Below are 19124 nucleotides of genomic sequence, written 5' to 3'. Positions count from 1 at the left end.
GATAAATTTTTAGACTCTCAAACACGTAGCGATGTTGAAATGGAGCAAATGCTGACTGTTCAGTAGATTTTAACTTTATCTACATCTTCTAACTACTGTGGCCACAAAGACCTCACCCTGTCTACATTACCCCTAACAGGAAGAGCAATAGCAGCATCCCTTCTGTATGGTCCTATACAGTTAGGCTCCCCAATTCAAATTTAAGTTAGACCTGAACGACTTGGGTAGTTAAGTTACACAGCTCAAGTGAAAATCAAGAAGTCTTTAGGATGGAAAGTGTCAGCCAAGTTGTAACAGCTAGGGCCTGGAGCCAGGCGGAGGAACGGAACCGCCAGCACTTGACCAAGCAGAAAGGCAGCAGCAACTTTGGGACTGGCGACCCGCCAGGGCGGGGGTAGTCTGTGTCCCCAGGCCTCTCATTAGGTCGCTAAAGTAAGGCGGGTGGAGAAAAGTAAACACAGGCAAGTGCAGCTGTGCCAGGGAATGGGGTTCCAGCCACCCTGTTTGCTCAACCTCCCAGGGATCCTAAGCGGTCCCCGGTGCCGAAGCTGGGCTGGTGAGCTCTGGGTTGCAGAGCCTGAGCAGTTGGGACGCCAGAGGACCGCCAGCGCGTGGCTAGGGGAGAGAATCGAAAGATACCTCTGGGCTAGCCTGGAGAAATTCTGCAACGGAAAGAAAAAATAAAAATAAAAAAAAAATAAAACTGCTTACTCATAGGGAGTCGCGGCGCGGTCCCGACGCCCAGGGTAAGAAATAGAGAGGTGAGCGGGCGGAAGGTGGGCAGCCAAGGCCAGGTTTCTTCCAAGGGCCACCGCACCCTCTAGGCGTCCCTCCCTTCCAGGAGCCACGGGGTCCTCAGGAGCCCGGTGGGTCACCCTTAGCAGTTGACCGGAAACTAGCTGAAGGCAACCTAGGCTGCGGGCTCCGGGATTTCCCAGTGGCTGAGGAGGGAGGGAGGGATGGATTGGGGAATGGCAGTAGCTGGGAAAGGACGGCAGAGGGAAGTTAGGCACTCGGTTTCCACTCCAGGGCAGTTGCTGCCTTAGGGAATCTGGGTAGGGGTTGGCTTCTAGGACCGGCGGTGGGCAACATGTTAAGAGTAACCAGAGAGCAGGCACAGTAAGCAGAAAAAGTGGTGGCAGCGGGTGGGGGATAAGGAACCCTTTGGAGCTCTCACCCACCCTGGAGGCAAAAGATCGTCCTGGAGCCTCAGACCCCAGATGAAATTTTCCCCCGTCTCCCCCTTTGCCCAACCCCCGCCTTCTGGTGCAAGGCACGTTCCTGCTGAGGTTCCGGGAGATGCTCTCGCCAGGACCCACTCTTGCCCACGCCCAGAAAACCCTTTTCCCCTCGCGCTGGAGGTGGAAAGCACTTACGTAAAGTCGCAGACTCGTGGATCTGGCCCGAAAGCTTCCCACCAAGCACTCAGACAACTTCTGGCCCTAGGAATCTCTGCAGCTGTGGTTCTAAAGCCAGCGCTCCCTCCCCTCCTGCCAGCCCCCTCCGCCCTGCGGCCGCAGCCATTGGCTCGGGTGGTGTTCACCAGCCGCCTGGGAACCAGGAAGGGGATTGGGCCAGGAGCCTGTCACATCAACTGGGCTGAGAGCTGAGAGACTAGGCAGAGGGATGGGCACTCAGGAGAGATGAGAACTGGAACTCTGTGTTTGCAAGTATTATTCTTCACTCCCTACCTGGTGTAAGAACTACTTATAAATCTATAGTGCCTGGCTTGGGATACATGTTTAAAAAAAAAAAAAAAACACATTACTGAAATAAATGTAAGGTTAGGGGTTTCGGATCGTGTTTGAATGTTGCCTATTTACGTCAGCTATGCGGGTGAAGGTGCAGTTTCTCCCTTCATTAAGAAGGTATAGTACAAAATGTTGCTCTGTCCAGACCTGGCGTCAAAGAACTTTGCGGGGGAAACCTCTATCCACTTTCCCTTTGTTTCTGCCTTATACGTTTTGAGAGAGGGTCACACTTTGTAGCCAAGGCTGGCCTCAAATTGGTGATCTCGGGGCTCAACCATCTAGTACTGGGCTAACCCCCTAGCACTACCACGCCCATTTCATCATAGTCAGGGCAAGGCCTCTGTGTATTTGGCTCCAGCCAAATGAATTGTTGGCTTAAATCACCTGTCTGGTAGCTTTGTACTTGAAGCGTGAGAGGTAGGTGAAAGAAGGAAGAGGCAGTAGAAATCCCTTGCCTGCATTGCAAGAGTCACTAGGTCTTCTCCGTGGCCTGGCCCCTGAGAAAACTTGGAGACCTGTGTGGTTTCATTTTATCTTTTCCCTTGCCCATAGTCCCGCCTCCTTGTCACTGTCACTACACGTTTCCCCTCAGGATCTCTTCCAGTCGGCTGCTCATCCTATGTCCAAAATCAGCCTGGAGGCCCAAAGGTGAAAGTTTCCCCTGAATCCTGTCTAAATTGAATTATAGGAGAGAACAGTAGAAAAAAAAATCATTACCATTCCAGCCCTAGACATTTTTGTTGTTGTTCAGGAGGTGTGCGCTTGATAAGTTTGGTAAAAAATTTAAAGTTGGTTCAGTTAAGTTCTGTGTTACATATGCCAGGAAAGAATTGGAAAATAGGAGATGCTTAAAACTTGGATGCAAGTGCCAGTGAGATGGCTTGGTGGGTAAAGACACTTGTCAAACCTGTCTACCTGAGTTCCAACCCTGAACCCAAACGATGGAAGCAGTGAACTGCTCTCTCTATGTGACCTCCATTCTTGGGCCTTGGTGCGTGCACACACACATACACACACACACACACAAGTAAATAAATAAACATAATGTTTTAATTAAGGCAAATTATATGCTATATGAAATCTTTTCAAAGATTTTGTTATAGAAAGTATAAAAGTAAAGTTAATTTAAATAATGTATGCTTTCTTCCAATATGTTTAAATGCTTTCATCATTGTGCTTCTCTATCGAATAGTTACTGTGAATTTTGCCAGAGAAACTACTCTATTCGGGTGTGGCATTTTATACCTGTGACCCCAGGAAGGGCAGGATGAAAGAGGATTGCTAAAATGTTCAAAGCTAACCTGTGCTACACAGTGAATTGAAGGCAAAGAGAATAGGGGAGGACAGGACTTGTAGTGAATCCAAGGCCTTTTTTTTTTTTTGGCTTAAATACAGGGTTTCTCCGTGTATTCCTGGCTGTCCTAGAGCTCACGTTATAGACCACACTGGGCTAAAAGAGATCTGCTTGCCTCTGCATCCCAAGTGCTGGCATTAAAGGCAAGTACTACCACCTTGGCTCTAGGCCTTCTTAAATGAGGGGGATACACAGTGCCTACAAACTAGACTAGCAGGCAAAGACTTGGCACTGGAGAAAATGGTTAATTATTAGTCAATGATTAGCCAACTATGAGACCTTAGAAAAGGCCCAGAAAGGTGAATAATGAGAGTGCACTCGTGCTTTTAAGAGACATTAAATTTCTGTTATGTGTCACGTTGCATTGAGTCAGGCAGGGTGGAGCATGCAGTGTGCTATCACGCACATTTACAGGAGGCTCCAGAGTGAGATTCCTAGCTTTCCGTAATTAGCCCAAGGCTTGGTATGGTCACTGGCACACTTTACACTCCATTTTTGGACACATTAAATAAGAAAGTTTGGTTCTCTACCTTTACTATGCCCGTCACTACTGAACAATTCCCACCCACTTTTGAGGTAGAATCACTAACGTCACAACAGTGAATCAGGTTTCTGGCAGTGTTCCAGTACAGAGGAGTTTGTCTAGTTTAACTTTGTATTTGATTTTACTTTACTTTTCTAGTTCCAGAATTTAAAATAAGGCAGAGAGGGACAGCAAAGTGGCTCCATGGGCAAAGGTGCTTGCCACAAGGTCTGAAGATGTGAGCTCAATTCCAGAAAGTGGTGGAAGAAGAGAACCTAATCTTCAAAGGTGTCCGCTGACTAGCACATAAGCTCACCTCACAGGTGAATCGCACTCGAATGTGTATAAGCAGGTGCATAATGAATGAATTAACTGTAAAATAAAATAAGACAGACTGTAGCAATGCTGCGATGTAGAATGATGGCACTTATCTCTAGCCCCAGTGCTCATGAGGCAGATGCTAGTTTGGGCTACAGAGTGGAAAACTCTCAAAAAAAGGTAGAAAAAAAATGTTAAATGTTAAGTGTATGTTTTATTTACAGGTATCTGTTTCTTAGTAAAAACAAACCCAAACCTTATGTACCTTGGAAGGTAGTATATTTGGTAAGGTATTTGACTAGAATTGGGAAGCCCTGAAGTGAATCTCTGCCTGAAATCCTAACAAGTTGGAGATCTGGGCAGGAAGTTCAAGGTCATCCTTAGCAGTTGTGAGCAAGGCCTGCCTGGGGGTACTTTAGGCCCTGTAAAACAAACAAAACAGAAACCATCTTGTCCATTTTCAGGTTTTATTTGTATGCCCTTGTGTGGAGGTTAGAGGAACACCCCAAGCAGCACACCTAAAGAGATGGTGCCACACATCTTTTCTTTTCTTTCTGCGTGTATGCATGTGGCGTGTGTGTGTGTGTGTGTGTGTGTGTGTGTGTGTGCGAGAGAGAGAGAGAGAGAGAGAGAGAGAGAGAGAGAGAGAGAGAGAGAGAGAGGTCACGTGTAGTGGCAGAGTTCTTTGTTTTTTAAGGCAGGTTTCAGGCTGAACCAGAACTTAGGCAGCTTTTCCCAGGGATCCTGTCTCTACCTCCTGAGCACCAGGATTTTCAGGAATTTGCTACTTGCACTAGCAAGAGCTTTATCCAAAGAGGCATCTTCCCAGCTATGCTTTAAAGACCTCTAACTGGGATTCCCCTGTTTGTCAGACCTGCCCTTTATCAACTGAACTATCTTTTTACCTTCTCTAAAAGTCTCCAAGTTCAGTCAAAAGAGGTGGGGTGTGTCCAATGGTAGAATGTTTCCCCACAGGGAACAGCACACGGGGATTAATCCTCAGCACCAAAACAAAGCATCCTCTACACAACACACACACACACACACACACACACACACACACACACACACACACAAACCCTCAGTCAAGCTTCACTCTTTAATGGCAGTTTAGCAGTGCATACTTTTAAAACCATGGTGTGATAGCTCATTACCTCAGTAATTCCCAAGAGATAATGTGAGCCTTATGCACACAGAAGCAAACTTTTGGATTGTAGTTGAGATTCCTGTTTGACAAGCCCAACAGTATAACCCCAGTAGAAAGCCTTTGTAATGCGTACCACGAAGATAGCCAAAGATATAGCCAAGCTACCTTTCATTCCAAGGGTATTTTCAAAGGTCAGCATTTTGATCTCTGGAGCCTCACTCAGGGAGAGGTGTTTTTAGACTGCTTTCCTTTCTGCCCTTTCACTCTGTGAATTGAACACACAGAGGATAGTTTACAAAGGTAACCTAAAGTTGCTGGTTTTCTTATCTATGTAAATCACCCTGCCCAGATGCTCTTTGGTGTCCCCTCAGGTGCTTACAGGCAGGTAATAGGCTCTAAGTCCTCTAACAGCTCCTTACAAAGTCCTCTGGTCTGTAGAAGTTCAGTGAATGTTTATTGTACTAATGGTTATTTTATGGGTCTCTTCTTGTAAAACAATAGTAAGGAAAAGCTATATACAGGTCTCTTAGGACCTTGTGAATCAATAACCTAGTGTTTTTAGTTATTTCCCTCTGTCTCCAATTTTCTATCCACCACAGCTTTGTGATAAATAACTTCAAATCAATATCATAAAAAGTTGAAAGCATTTCCTCCTATCCTTCTTGAAGCTCATAAAAGGATTCAATTTCTCTCTTAGGTTTTTTTCTCTGTCCATTCTACCTTTCTGCATGTGTGTTTCCATTTTCATTATTGCTTTTTCCAATACTTTTTCAATCTAGTCCACAGGTTTTCTCTGACATTTTCTGAGGGTTTTGGTCTGTATGGTCCTATACCAATGTGTTTGATGTTATCTTATAACTTATTTTGTTATTGAAGAGTAAATTAAAAAATAAATAATTTAATCTGGCATGGTGCTGCTTGCCTTTAGTCCCAGAACTTGGGAGGCAGAGGCAGGTAGATCTCTGAGTTTGAGGCCAACATGGTCTACAAAGAAAGTTGTTAGGATTCAGGCATTATGCTGGCCCCTGTCACCTGGCAAGATAAACCCAGGCAGTACCCTGGCCAACCCAGGGTCCTATGGCTGTGATATCACTACATATGTACACAGGTACAAAGGTTCCTTTAAGAGAGAAGCTCTCCCCACTCCCCCTCTCTGTTTTCTGGCAGCTCTTCTGAAGAGTCAGACTGATCCTTGCCTCTTCTTCCTTTCTGAGTTTCTCTTTCTCTCTTCCCTTCCCCACTCCCTTTAGCTCAATAAAACTCCCACATAAGCTCTTCCTGCATGGTGTATTTGTCTCCCACCCATGGTGAGGCCTCTGGCTCCCACCCCACAAGGTCCACTTTGCACCGTTTTACAAGAAGAGTTTAAAACAGATAGGGCTACACAGAGAAAACAAAACAAAATAAAATAAAAATACTATTAGTAATCCAATAAAAGGTCTTGAAAGATCATGGCTCAACAAGTAAAGAAAGGTGTTTGCTACCAAACTAAGTAACCTGAGTTGGATACCTGGGACCCACATGGTAGAAGGAAAAATGCCCACTGACTTCCATGGACATAACAGCATGCACAACTGAGCTCACACACAATTTTTTTGAGACATTTTCTCTGTGTAACTCTGGCTGTTGTTAAACTTGCTCTGTAGGGCAGGCTGGTCTGAAACTCGGAGATCTGTGCCTGCCTCTGACTCCAGCGTGCTGGGATTAAAGGGGAGTGCCATCCCCATCTGGCAATAATAAATTAATACATATAAAAAGTTGAAAACTAATAATAAATTAAAAAATGGTATCATTCTTTCTATACTTTATTCCAATGTAATTCGATTACACAAACTTTATATAATAGAATCTTAAGAGAATCTTGGTCAGTTAAATACTAAATTATTTATCAAACAGATTTATTCTATTGGTTTTAAGTTATAGGTCATTTTTGTTTGTTTGTATTTGAGATTGAGCTTGAGGCTTTGAGCATAGCTGGACAAGCACTCTACTTTAGAACCACACAGAGTCCCAGTCCCAATTGCATCAATTAATTGTACCTATTTCACAATTTATTTTCAAGAACTCAATATTTCCTGGGTCGTAGTGGCACAACACTCAGGAGACAGAGACAGGCGTCTTTCTGAGTTCTAGGCTAGCCTGGTCTACATGGTATGTTCCAGGACAGCCAGGACTACACAGAGAAACCCTGTCTCAAAAAAACAAAAAAACAAACAAAAAAAAACCCAGCCGGGCGGTGGTGGCACACGCCTTTAATCCCAGCTCTTGGGAGGCAGAGGCAGGCGGATCTCTGTGAGTTTGAGACCAGCCTGGTCTACAAGAGCTAGTTCCAGGACAGGCTCCAAAAACCACAGAGAAACCCTGTCTCGAAAAAAAAAAAATGAAAACCATCATTATTTTTAACAATTATGTCGTATATGAGAATTGTATTCTGTGTATAATGCATTAGATTCTTGGACTAACTCTTGATTCTATATTTCTCTTTATCATGTCTGACACATCATTTTTATTAAAATGAAGTGTGATTTTAAAAATTTCTCAGGTAATTAAAATATTAGTCATGGAGTAAATCTTGGTAGAGCTGGAAAAGTCTTTAAATCTTTTTGAACCAGAGAGCGATAATTTCAATAAGCAATCTTATTGTTTAATGAGGACTGCTTTTCACGTTTCCAACTCAAAATAAAAATATATGTGAATCATGGATGCTAATTCTTTAACTCGGCACTTGTGAAATATTTTTCTAGCTGCAGAGGCTACACTGAGTGTGAAGGTCTTGTAATGCAAGCCGGTTGTTCCATAGACATTTTGTCAAAAAAAAATTACTGAGACATATCTGTAGCTACTTAAGAATTTTGTTGAAACTAAGAATAAAAAGCAAAAGCTGGTTGAAATACATGTGATAGGCTTTGGGCATTTTAAACCAACATTAGCTTTCTACTCTACAGCTTCACTGAAAGTCATTGTCATCATTGGGTGGGTTAAAATTTCCAGTGTCCCTGTGCCCCTTGTCTTTGTTGTCTGTTAAAAGATTGATTTAAGCAATGGGCATGTGGATACACACCTGTGATTCCAGTAATTTGGGAGGCTGAGGTAGCAGCAATGAAGGTTTGAGACCAGCTTAGGCAAAGTTGTCCTTCCATGAACTAACTAATAAATAAATAAACAGCTAAATAAATGAGTGGGTGAATCTATGACTATTCTTTTATAAGTGCTTGCTAGGTACTACCCTTGAATTATCCTAAGAAGAATGAAAAAAGCATATTTGCAGAACACAAAGACTTAGTCTTCTACTACTAGTTCAATGGCAAAATCAAGGCAAGTGAAATAATGAGAAAAAAATGTAAGATAAGCTATATTGAATGCATGTTGTAGGGATTATGAAAACAATGTATGAAAATAGCAGGGCTGAAACCCCTAGAGGATAATTCTTTGTGGCAAGCTCAAGGAGGTTTGGAAAAAGGGTAAAACATTAAAAGCTAAAAAGAAGCTTCAGAAGTCCTCTTATGATGAAAAAAGGGGTGTTTTAAGCGTGTTTTTGGGATTGGGCTTCCTTTCTGGCCTCCTAGGTTCCATTTGCAAAACAAAAGCTAGGGATTTGCCCAAAGTAAAGGACTCCTGATACCATCAATGGGAAAGCAGATTGCTTGAGCTGTCATCTATTTAATCCATTGAAAAGATAAATTACCAGGGGTGCCAGACCTCCTCCTATTTGCCAGATTCAGTCAACTGTGAGCAGCAAATATCTTTGGATTTTATCTTTTACTAACCACATAGAGTCCTTTTCTCTTGTCACTGTTATTTTCTAAATAATACAGCTGCCATTTTATCCAATGATTTAAAGTACACTATAGGATTCGCATAGGTTAGATGCAAATGCAAGAATCCAGCAACCAATCTACCGATGTGCGCTGGAGACTGTATTGGATGTACTTACTGTAGAAACATAAAACACTTGTGACTCTTGTCTTACAATCATTGAATACTACATTATAGAATGTCTTGCTTTTGTCTACAGATATTTTGTGTTACTTTTTATATGGGGCTATTAAGTACCTAATGCTGGCTACCTAGTTGACACATACTACATTTTTTTTATTTATTTTTTATTTTTTATTTTAGGTATTAAAAACTTTTTAAAAAATAAAACAGTCTATGTGGCCCTGGTTTGTCTGTAGCTCATATAGATCCTCCTGCCTCTTCCTCTTGAATACTGGAATTAAAGGCACATGCAACCATGCCTGGTATTGTTTTATTTTAAAAATTATTATTATTATTACTATCATCATCAGTATCATCGTTATCACTACATGTTTCACTGTGTCTAAGTTCTGGGTTGCCTTGAAAAGTCAGCTTGCATCAGAAAAATGAGAATTGCCTTCTCTTCACCAACCCAACACTATGACCACCAAATACAGCCAATCCAAAACGTACTCAGGAAAGCTACTGAGTATGCCAGTGAATACATACAGTGACTACCTGTAGAATTTAGTTGACTATTTCCAGGAGTTTGCTCTCTCCTGCCAACATGAGTTCCAGGCATGGAATTCAGGTCATCATTAGGCTAGCACTGCAAGGTTTTTGGCAACTGAGACATCTTGCAGTCCTTTTTTGTTTGTGTTTTGAAATCTGTCCTTGCGCTGCAGCCTAGGTTATCCTGAAACTCAAGGTGATATTCCTGGTTCAACTTCTTAAATACTAGGATTGTAACACTTTGCTTTTGGAAGACATATGAATAAGGCTGTAACTTGTAAGAATGTCAAGGTAGGTGAGTGTGCTACTCTCTATTGATCAACTTGTGTGTCTAGGTTATAAAGTATTGTTTTGAGTGAAATACTTCAATTGAAATCTTAACCAGAATGTAAATTTCAACCACTGAAGGTTTCACGAAAAGAAAGTTCTGCTAAAGATATCTTGAATAATGTTGGGAATAAATCATAAAGCACATTTAAAAACCTATAATCATCATGCTTTGGGGTCTTAAAGAAATTATGGCTTATCTGTTAGAATTGGTTGCTTAATTCTTGAATATGTTCAGAACACATTTTGGTGAAGTTCAGAGTCTGTGTCTCTTTTTCTTGGGGGTATGCCTGTGTGTGTGTGTGTGTGTGTGAGAGAGAGAGAGAGAGAGAGAGAGAGAGAGAGAGAGAGAGAGAGAGAGAGAACATACATACATAACCATTTAAAATACTATCACTATTTACTATTTCTGCAACAATTCCAATGTTTCAATATTTGAGTCTGTATCTACTAAATATGCAAAATAACATACTAAAAAACAAAGATACTGACAATGTTGAATGAGTGGATGCACTTTGCACAAATTGAGCTAACTCAAAACCAGCTACAAAGATCATGTGTTGTTTATGATTCTAGTTACATGCAATTTACAAAAAAAGGAAGCTAGTGGTTTCTAGGGAGGAGAAGAGTTGGAGGAAAATAAGAAATTGGAGCTCATGGGGGAAGGGGTTCCTTTTAGGGCAATGGTTCTCAACCTGTGGGTTGCAACCACTTGCATACCAGATATCCTGTATATCCGACATTTACATTACATTAACAGTAGCAAGATTCATTAACAGTAGCAAAATTACAGTTACAGTTATGAAGTAGCCATGAAGTAATTTTATGTTTAGGGTCACTACAACATGAGAAACTGTATTGAAGGGCCACATCATTAGGGAGTTTGAGAACCACTGCTCAAGGGTTTGAGGGAAACGATCCAAAAATAGATTGTGTTTGTTGCATAATGAATTGGCTAAAAATTATTTAGTTATACCCTTAAGAAGTGAACTGTATGGTATAAAAGTTAAATCTCAGTAAAACTGTTGCTGCAAGGGAGGGGGGAGGGAGAGAAAAGGGGAGACAGAGTGTGAATGAGGGCTAGGGGAGCTTAGGCACAAGGCAAACAATACTAATGAGACCACAGCATGACAGCAGAAAACAAGTAGTAGATCTGAAATCACAAGATGTTTCTGAACTCATAGAACTCAAATGGGCCCTTGAAGATAAATAATCCATTTCTTGATCAGTGTGAACCCCTGTTAGGCAGATATTGGGAAAAAAGATGCAATTCAGTTTACCAAACTGGAAGCAGAATTCTGGTAGCAAAAGATGACGTGTTTTTTCTTTAATATTTTTAGAACAGTTTGAGTCACCATATGACAAGCAGTTCAAAGATTTTAATCATAGACCATTTTTAAATGTAACTTGCAGTTATAAAGTTAATTGGGTATTTGTCTAAATATCGGAGGGGTTCTATTACAAATGTCACAGAAGAATTACCTACAAGAATTTTTGCTGGCACCAGGCAACATCTCTTGGTAGCACTTTTCGTTCAACTAGTGGACAAAGGCAAAGAAACAGGTATAAAAATCAATCCTTTTTCACAACCTAGTTTCATATGAGTTCATATGAGTTTTGATACATATAAAAAGGAACATGATACTTAAACAAGAGGAAAGAAACATCTCTGGGTTATTTCAACATCAAATATGTGCTGGCTGGGTTGTTTACCAATGTCATCCGATTACCTGGTAGAAGGGTGCAAGCAGACAGGAAAGCTGTCTTCCCACTAGAGCACCCCATTCATATACTGAACAGGCAAGATAACTTCCAGGTAGTGGACAAGATGTCATAGGCTTTTAACTAAGCCTAACAAAGTGCCACAAACATTTGTGTTTATGTAGACAGAAGGGTGTACATGTGGGCGTGCTTCTGTGTGTGGAAGGCCAGCTGTCATACTGTGTCCTTTCCACCCATAATTTTTTGAGATAAGATCTCTCACTGTTAACTGAGGCTTTCTCATTAGACTAGACTGGATAGTCAGCGAATCCTAGGGTTCTACTTGTCTTTCTAGCATCAAGATTACACATGGGTGCCTCTGTGCCCAGTTTTTTGAATATCTTTTTAGTATTTTGAGATTATACTAATGTGCTGTCTAGTTTTATGTCAACATGACACAAGAAGGAGTCATAATCTCAGTTGAGAAAATGCCTCCAGAAGACGAGACTGTAGAAAAGCTTATAGGGTATTAATTAGTGATTGATGGGGGAGGGCCCAGCCCATTGTGGATGTGGATACTCCTGGGCTATTGGTTCTCGGTTCTATATGAAAGTAGGCTGAGCAAGTCATGGGGAGTAAGCCAGTAAGCAGCACCCCTCTTGACCTCTGCACCAGCTCCTATGTACTGGTCTTGTGTGAGCTCCCGCTCTGATTCCCTTCAGTGATGAACAGCAATGTGAAACATAACCGAGATAAACCCTTTCTTCCCCATGGTTTTTCATCACAGCGATAGTAACTAAGACAAACATTTTAATCCTCAAACCTTTCCTATGTCTCCCCTCTCCTTGCTGTCTCTCAAATTCATGGTCATTATTGTTGTATGCATGCCTTCATGTGTGTGTGTGTGTGTGTGTGTGTGTGGAAGTGTGTGCTTATATTTTGAGACATGTCTCTTTGTGCAGTCTGGCTGGCTTTGTGCAATATGCTACGCTTGAACTCATAGCGATCCTCCTGACTCTGTCTCTTGAAAGTTGGGATTAAAGTCACGTAACCATCATGCCCAACACATATGCCTAAATATATAAATAAAATCTGCTCGGTCTGGATAATGTTACTTGCATGTATGTTTTCAGGGCTGACCATATAGTATTAGAAAATCCCTCTGGCAGTGAGTGGGGAGAGTGTTGTTTAGGAAGCAGGAGAATGGGGATAGGACACAGAAGATAGAAAAGCAGAAGGGAAGATATGAGGAAGGACATCAGGCTTTTAATGTGGATGATAGGAATCTTAAATCAGGTCCCTATGTTTCCTTGGCAAACACATTACTGACTAAGCTATCTCCTACTTTCATACAAAATTAAAATAAAAAAAAATGGGCTGGAGAGATGGCTTAGTTGGTAAGAGCATATCATTGTTCTTGTAGAAGACATGTTTGATTCTCAACAACCACACTGGATGACCCACAATTGCCTGTAACTCCAACTTGAGGGCATATGATGACCTCTATAGATAGGAACACTCTTGATGGAAATACACCCCGCCTTAATTAAAAATAATATTAATTAAAAAAATAAAAATTCAAACACATTATAGACTCCCCAATAAAGTATATCATATAAGATCATATTACTAAGAAATATTTTTAAGTCAAAAGTCAGCAATATTTGTTGAAAAGGACTGGGATTTTCAATGTGTATTCGTGGGTGATGGGTGGTATTACTCCAGGGCTTGAGAATGCTAGCCAAGTGTTCTGCACTCAAGCCACACCCCAGCCTATGCATACCAAGTATTCCTTGCATGCAGGTCATACAATCTCTTTTAAGGATTCAGGTCTGTTGTAGTAACACAGAAGCAACCATACAAAGCAGGTAAGCAAATGGGTGTAGAAGTGTAGCATACAGTAGATAGGCCATCTATCACCAAGTGATGTGTCCAGTCTATAGCTGTTTTCTAGTTCTAGTTCTTTCTAGTTTGTTTATCTGTTGTGCTTTAGAGACAGGGTCTCCCTGTGTAGCTTAGGATTGCCTCTTGCTCACTGTATAGCTCAGGCTTGCCTGTATATACAGAGACCCTCCTTTTTCAGTTTTCTCAGTATTGGGATTATAGACACTGCTCCTGGCTCCAGAATTGTATGTTTTTTAATGTTGTTTTAAAAATTAGTATACAAAATATTAGGTTTTGTTTTCGCACTTTCAAACAAAAGTCTACCCTACATAATCTCCCCCAGTCCCTTTAGTCCCCTCATATCCACCCCACATCTTTTCCTGCTTGTCTTACATGCCCTATTACTCTTCTCTTCCTAAATACCTCTCTTTTGCTCCTTTGTAGCTCATAGGGTATACTCACATTGGTAACCATTCATACACATGTCTATTCATTAATAAATACAATCTGCATATGCAATAAAATGGAACTTTTGTCTTTCAGACTCCAGATCACCCCACTTAATATTTTCCAGATTCATCTATTTTCTTAATTTTGTTTTTCAGTGCAACTGAGTAAATTAGTAGTCTCAAGGGGTATTCATTAAGAAGTGTATCATTATATGATATGAAATAGATTAAAATATGAATTAGAGCCTGGTGTGGAAACTCATGCCTCTCGTCTTAGCACCCAGTGGCCTGTGACAAGAAGCATACAATGACTGAGGCTAGCTTTAGCTGTGTACATCAAGGTTAGTTTGGACTATAGTATATTACCCTATCTCAAACAAACAAGCAAACAAACAAACAACAACAACAAAGGCCAGCATGATAGAAACCGACTGCAATCTCCGCACTCAAGAGGTATATAGGGGAGTATTAGGAATTAAAAGTCACCCTTGGTAACATACCGAGTTTTTGGCTAGCCGGGGCTACATGAGACTGTTTCAGTTAGGCAAACTTTAATTAGTGAATCAAATAGAAATAAGCATCCTTGCTTTATCATTTATAATCTTCAATAGCAAACTGACAGATGACTATCTGCTTCCTTTTCTTTTCACTTTTAAAAATGTCAATGCAATTCTACTGGTAAAATTTTACTGCAGAGAAAATGCAAATCATAACTATAATCACTACTCGTTATGAACATGTGTCTCTATGACATGTTCCTTCAAGAATTTTATCAACATTGCCATGTTTAATGCTAACCATTCTTCCCTACTAGTAGCATTATTCCCACTTTCAGGTAAGAAAATAAGGTTTACAGAAACTTCTATCAGGCGTAATGGTACACACCTATAATCCCACCATTTGAGAGACTGAGGCAGGATAATCATGAATCCCAGACCAAATTAGGCTACATAGTAAGTCTGCCTGAAAGTGCAATAATAGGGCTTGGGATGTAGTTCAGTTGGTAGAGTACTTGCCTAGCATGCACAATGAAACCTTAGTTTTGATCACCGCCACTATGTAATGTGGGCACAGTAGCACATAGCTGTAACCCCAGTACTCAGAACATGAAGGCAGATGGATTAAAAATTCAGTGTCATCTTTGGCCACATAAAGTTTTTAAGGCTATAAGCCAGGGAGAATTCGCAGTGGTTACACATGTTTGTCATCTAGCTTGACTAGCAGAATTCGATCCTAGAAACCCACATAGTGGAAGAGAATTGACTTCCCCAGATATCCTCCACAAACCTATGTAATATACATATATGTACACACAAAAGGTAAACAAATGTAATAATAACAACAACAGCAATAAAAATAATAATAGAAAGATTGAGGCCAACTTGGTCTACTTGAGGTCTTATCTCGAAAACAAATAAACAGGTCTGTGAGATGGCTCCGTGACTTTTAAGCTACTTGCCACCAAGCTTGATAACTTGTGTTCAATCCCTGGAGTTCAAATGGCAGAGAGAAAGAACAGACTTCTACATGTTTTCTTTGACTTGTAGATGCATGCCGCAGCATGCATGCATTCTGCTACACCAGCACTTGTAGCCCACAAAATAAAGTAGTACTTTAAATAAACCCAAATTATAACACTACTTATGACTCCACCTTTCTTCTCAATTCCATGCTCAGGTCTGAATGTTAGTAACCACCCCCCCACTTCCATTGAAGTACTAAATTTTCATCAATAAGGAGTTGGTATTAAAAAGTGGGACATTTGGGGGTCAATAAATAAATAATAAGTGTAAATTTTATTTAAAAATTAATAAGAAGAAGTAGACAAACAAAAAAACACATCAAAATTCTGTGGAAGCAGAGGCAGGAAGATTAACACAAGGCTATTCTGGATACATAGTAAGTTCCAGGCCAACTTGGCTTACATAGGGAGATCCTGTAAACCTCCCCCCCCCAAAAAAAAAATCAAGTGAAAACAACAAAATAAAATGAACTAACAGATTAAGTAACTTTTGCCCAAGATAAGTTTAGCCAATGAAAGAAGACTTGGGGTATGTGGAAGCAATGATTCTGTCTCATGTCTGACTATATAACCCATAATTGCAGCCAGGGGATTTTATAGAAAACATTGCTGAACTTCAGTCCTATGAAATAAAGCATAAATAACACTACTTACGACTTTACTTTCTTCACCCTTCCATGAAAAATTAATTCACTCATAGGCAGTAACTTTCTTAGCTAAGCATATTGATTTCATGCTTTGATGTGAATGTTAGTAAGTTTTCTACCCTCCATTCAACTTTTGAATGTTAATTGAAAATTGGGGTATTTGGGAGGTGATTTGGTCAAATGGATGGAACTCTCATGAATGGTATTACCGTCCTTATAAAAGTGACCCTAGCACCAGTCCGTGGTGTACATGCCTTTAAACCCAGCACTCAGGAGGCAGAGGTAGGTGGATGCTGTGAGTTCAAGGCCAGCCTGGTCTACAGAGCAAGTGTCATTACAGTCTCCAAAGTTACACAGAGAAACCCTGTCTCAAACAAAACAAGTATAACAAAAAGTGGCCGCTGGCAGCTGTCTTGTCTCAGCCATGTGAGGACACTTGATGGCATCATCTATACTGCCGTGTCCTAACATGACCTGCAGTCTGTCTCCGGGAACTTGATCTTTTTTAGATGCCTTACTCTCTAGTTTGTGACCAGTGAATTTCTATTGTTTAGAAATCATAAGTATTAGTCTAAGACGGTGGTCCTCAACCTTCTTAACGATTCAATCCTTTAATATAGTTTTTCATGTTGTGGTGAGCCCCAACAAAAAAAATTATTTCATTACCACTTCATAACTATAATTTTGTTACTTCTATGAATTGTATGTAAATATCTAATATGCAGGGTATCTGATATGTGACTCCCAAAGGGTTGAGAGGTTGAGAACCACCAATCTAAGGTAATTTATTAGAGTAACACAATCAGGATGAGACATCACATTTATAACTAGACTGCTGGTAGCTGTGTATAATAGCATTCTTCTTACTTTGTCTTCATTCTCCCATGGCATTTCTTTTCACCAAATAAAATTCTTAGTTTTCAGCAAGTAAAAAAAAAAAAGTACTAAGAAGGAAAGTAGAACTATATTCCTCCTGCTCAGGAATACTAATGCTGTGGGACGATGGTCTTATACCCTGTCACTTGTATTGTTTTAATAAAACACTGATTGGCCAGTAGCCAGGCAGGAAGTACAGGTGGGGTGACCAGGCAGAAAGTGTTGCAAGGAGGGAGGCTTGTTGGTTCCTGGCCTGCCCAGCTAGCTTACACCTGAAATAATTATACTGAAACTGCATTAATTAAATTACTGCTTGGTGCATTAGCTCTAACTTCTTTGTAGCTAACTCGTACATCTTAGTTTAACCCATTTCTAGTAATTTATATATCACCATGAGGTCATGGCCTACCAGTAACGTTCCAGCAGGTCTATTTCTGGTGGTGGCACCATGGCATCTCTCTGACTCTGATTTCTTCCTCCTAAAATTCAGTTCCACCTTCCCTGCCTATCTAAGTTCTGCCCTATCAATAGGCCAGGGCAGTTTTTTATTCATTAACCAATGAAAGATGCACATAGACAGAAGAACCTCCCACACCAAGGAAGTATGACCAAAACAGGACAATTCTGGGAAAAGGAAATGGTTGGTCTGCAGTTATCACCCAGACACAGAGGAAGCAAGATGAGAATGCCTTGCTGATAAAAGGTACCAAGCCACATGGCTAACACAGATAACAATTATGGGTTAATGTAGGATGTAAGTGTTAATAAGAAGCCTGAGCTACTAGGCCAACCAGTTTATAATTAATGTAGCTCTTTGTGTGTTTCTTTGGGACTAAACGGTTTTGGGATGGGTAGGACAGAAATCTTCTGTCAATATATTAACAGTGTTGCTTTTGTACTATTAAGACTAAAAGCAGCCAAGCATGGTAGTGAATATTTGTAATCTTAGAATGTGTGGGCTGATACAAGAACATCACCGGGAGTTTAAAACTAGCTAGGGCTACAAAATGAGACTCTGTTCAAAACAACAACCACTACAACAAAAACTAGAAGAATGAAGAGTTTTAGGTTTCAGGCTGTATTCTATTAAAATATTACTATATATAATAATTTTAATGAAAGGTCTTGTCATATCTGTTATTTGGTACAAATACAAACTGATAGATTCTCATCAGTACATTAAATAGAATAGAGACAGGAAGAATTTACTAAAATTTGCAGAGAAAACAATGTTGCAGCCCAATTTTCCCCACCTGATGAACTCTATATTATGGATCAGATAAATCTTTACAAAGGGGTTGTTTTAAGCAAATTCAATACATTCAAGAACCAATGTCTATAAGCAAAGTGCCTAAGTATCACATTTCCTTTCATTTTATTTAATACAGAGGCTCTTTCCACATCAGATTCAGCTGATAATGGAAACAATATTGTTTCAGTGAAAGAAACATTATGGATCATCTCCTTCAGGATAGAGCAGTAAAACAGAGGACTGTAAGAATCTAATGACTTCTTATGAGGCCTGTTTGCAAAGTTGTTTTAAGTAATGCCATTTCACTGCCTGGTGATGGCATATGTCTAGGGTCCCAGTATTGAGGATGCAGAGACAGGAGCGTTGTGATAAATTCAAGGTCTCTGTGGTCCTGTCTCAATGTCTGTCCTCCCAAATTGTGGTATCCTGGAGGATTACAAATTTCTTTTTCTACGCTGGAATTTAGAGAATGGTTGTGCAAATATGCTAGATAGTTATACTTTCCTATTTTACTGGCTCATGCCTTAGAGTAGGCTGGAATGAGAGGTCTAACACCCAAAGTTGTCCTCTGACCTCTACAAGAATACCAGGAACATGCATACTCTCAAACACAAATATGTACAAACATAAATAAATGAATAAATATTAAGAAAAGATAAGAGACAGACAAACAGACAGTTCAACAAATAGGGGAAAGAAAAGTGGCTGAGCTTCGAGAAGAATGGATGAAGAAAGTGTGGAATATATACACATTAGAATACTACTCAGCGGTAAAAAACAATGACTTCTCGAATTTTGCATGCAAATGGATGGAAATAGAAAACACTATCCTGAGTGAGGTAACCCAGACCCAAAAAGATGAACATGGGATGTACTCACTCATAATTGGTTTCTAGAGATAAA

The 19124-nt window shown here is 40.4% G+C and overlaps 1 protein-coding gene across 3 annotated transcripts in view; it reads right to left on the bottom strand.

The window, feature by feature from the left end:
- Positions 1 to 19124, bottom strand: part of Pls3 (plastin 3) — a 110503-nt gene that overhangs the window by 88212 nt on the left and 3167 nt on the right. The window contains exon 1 of one of the 3 annotated variants that reach the window (XM_050126866.1): positions 1377 to 1521. The exons of 1 other annotated variant lie outside the window; for it this stretch is intronic. Coding sequence is in view for 1 of the 2 variants with exons in the window: in XM_050126865.1 (XP_049982822.1) it covers positions 712 to 715 (4 nt within the window). In the remaining variant the exon portion in view is untranslated. Of the gene's footprint in view, positions 1 to 711; positions 731 to 1376; positions 1522 to 19124 lie in introns of those variants that run through there. One more of the 3 variants, XM_050126865.1, reaches the window with a different exon arrangement.

The sequence above is a fragment of the Alexandromys fortis genome, unplaced genomic scaffold (genome assembly GCF_014885135.2).
Source record: "Alexandromys fortis isolate MF-2015 unplaced genomic scaffold, M_Fortis_MF-2015_v1.1 scaffold_180, whole genome shotgun sequence".
NCBI classification, from domain to species: Eukaryota; Metazoa; Chordata; class Mammalia; order Rodentia; family Cricetidae; genus Alexandromys; species Alexandromys fortis.
The sequence above is the reverse complement of the archived record's forward strand: the minus strand, read 5'-3'. Positions and strand labels throughout refer to the sequence as shown.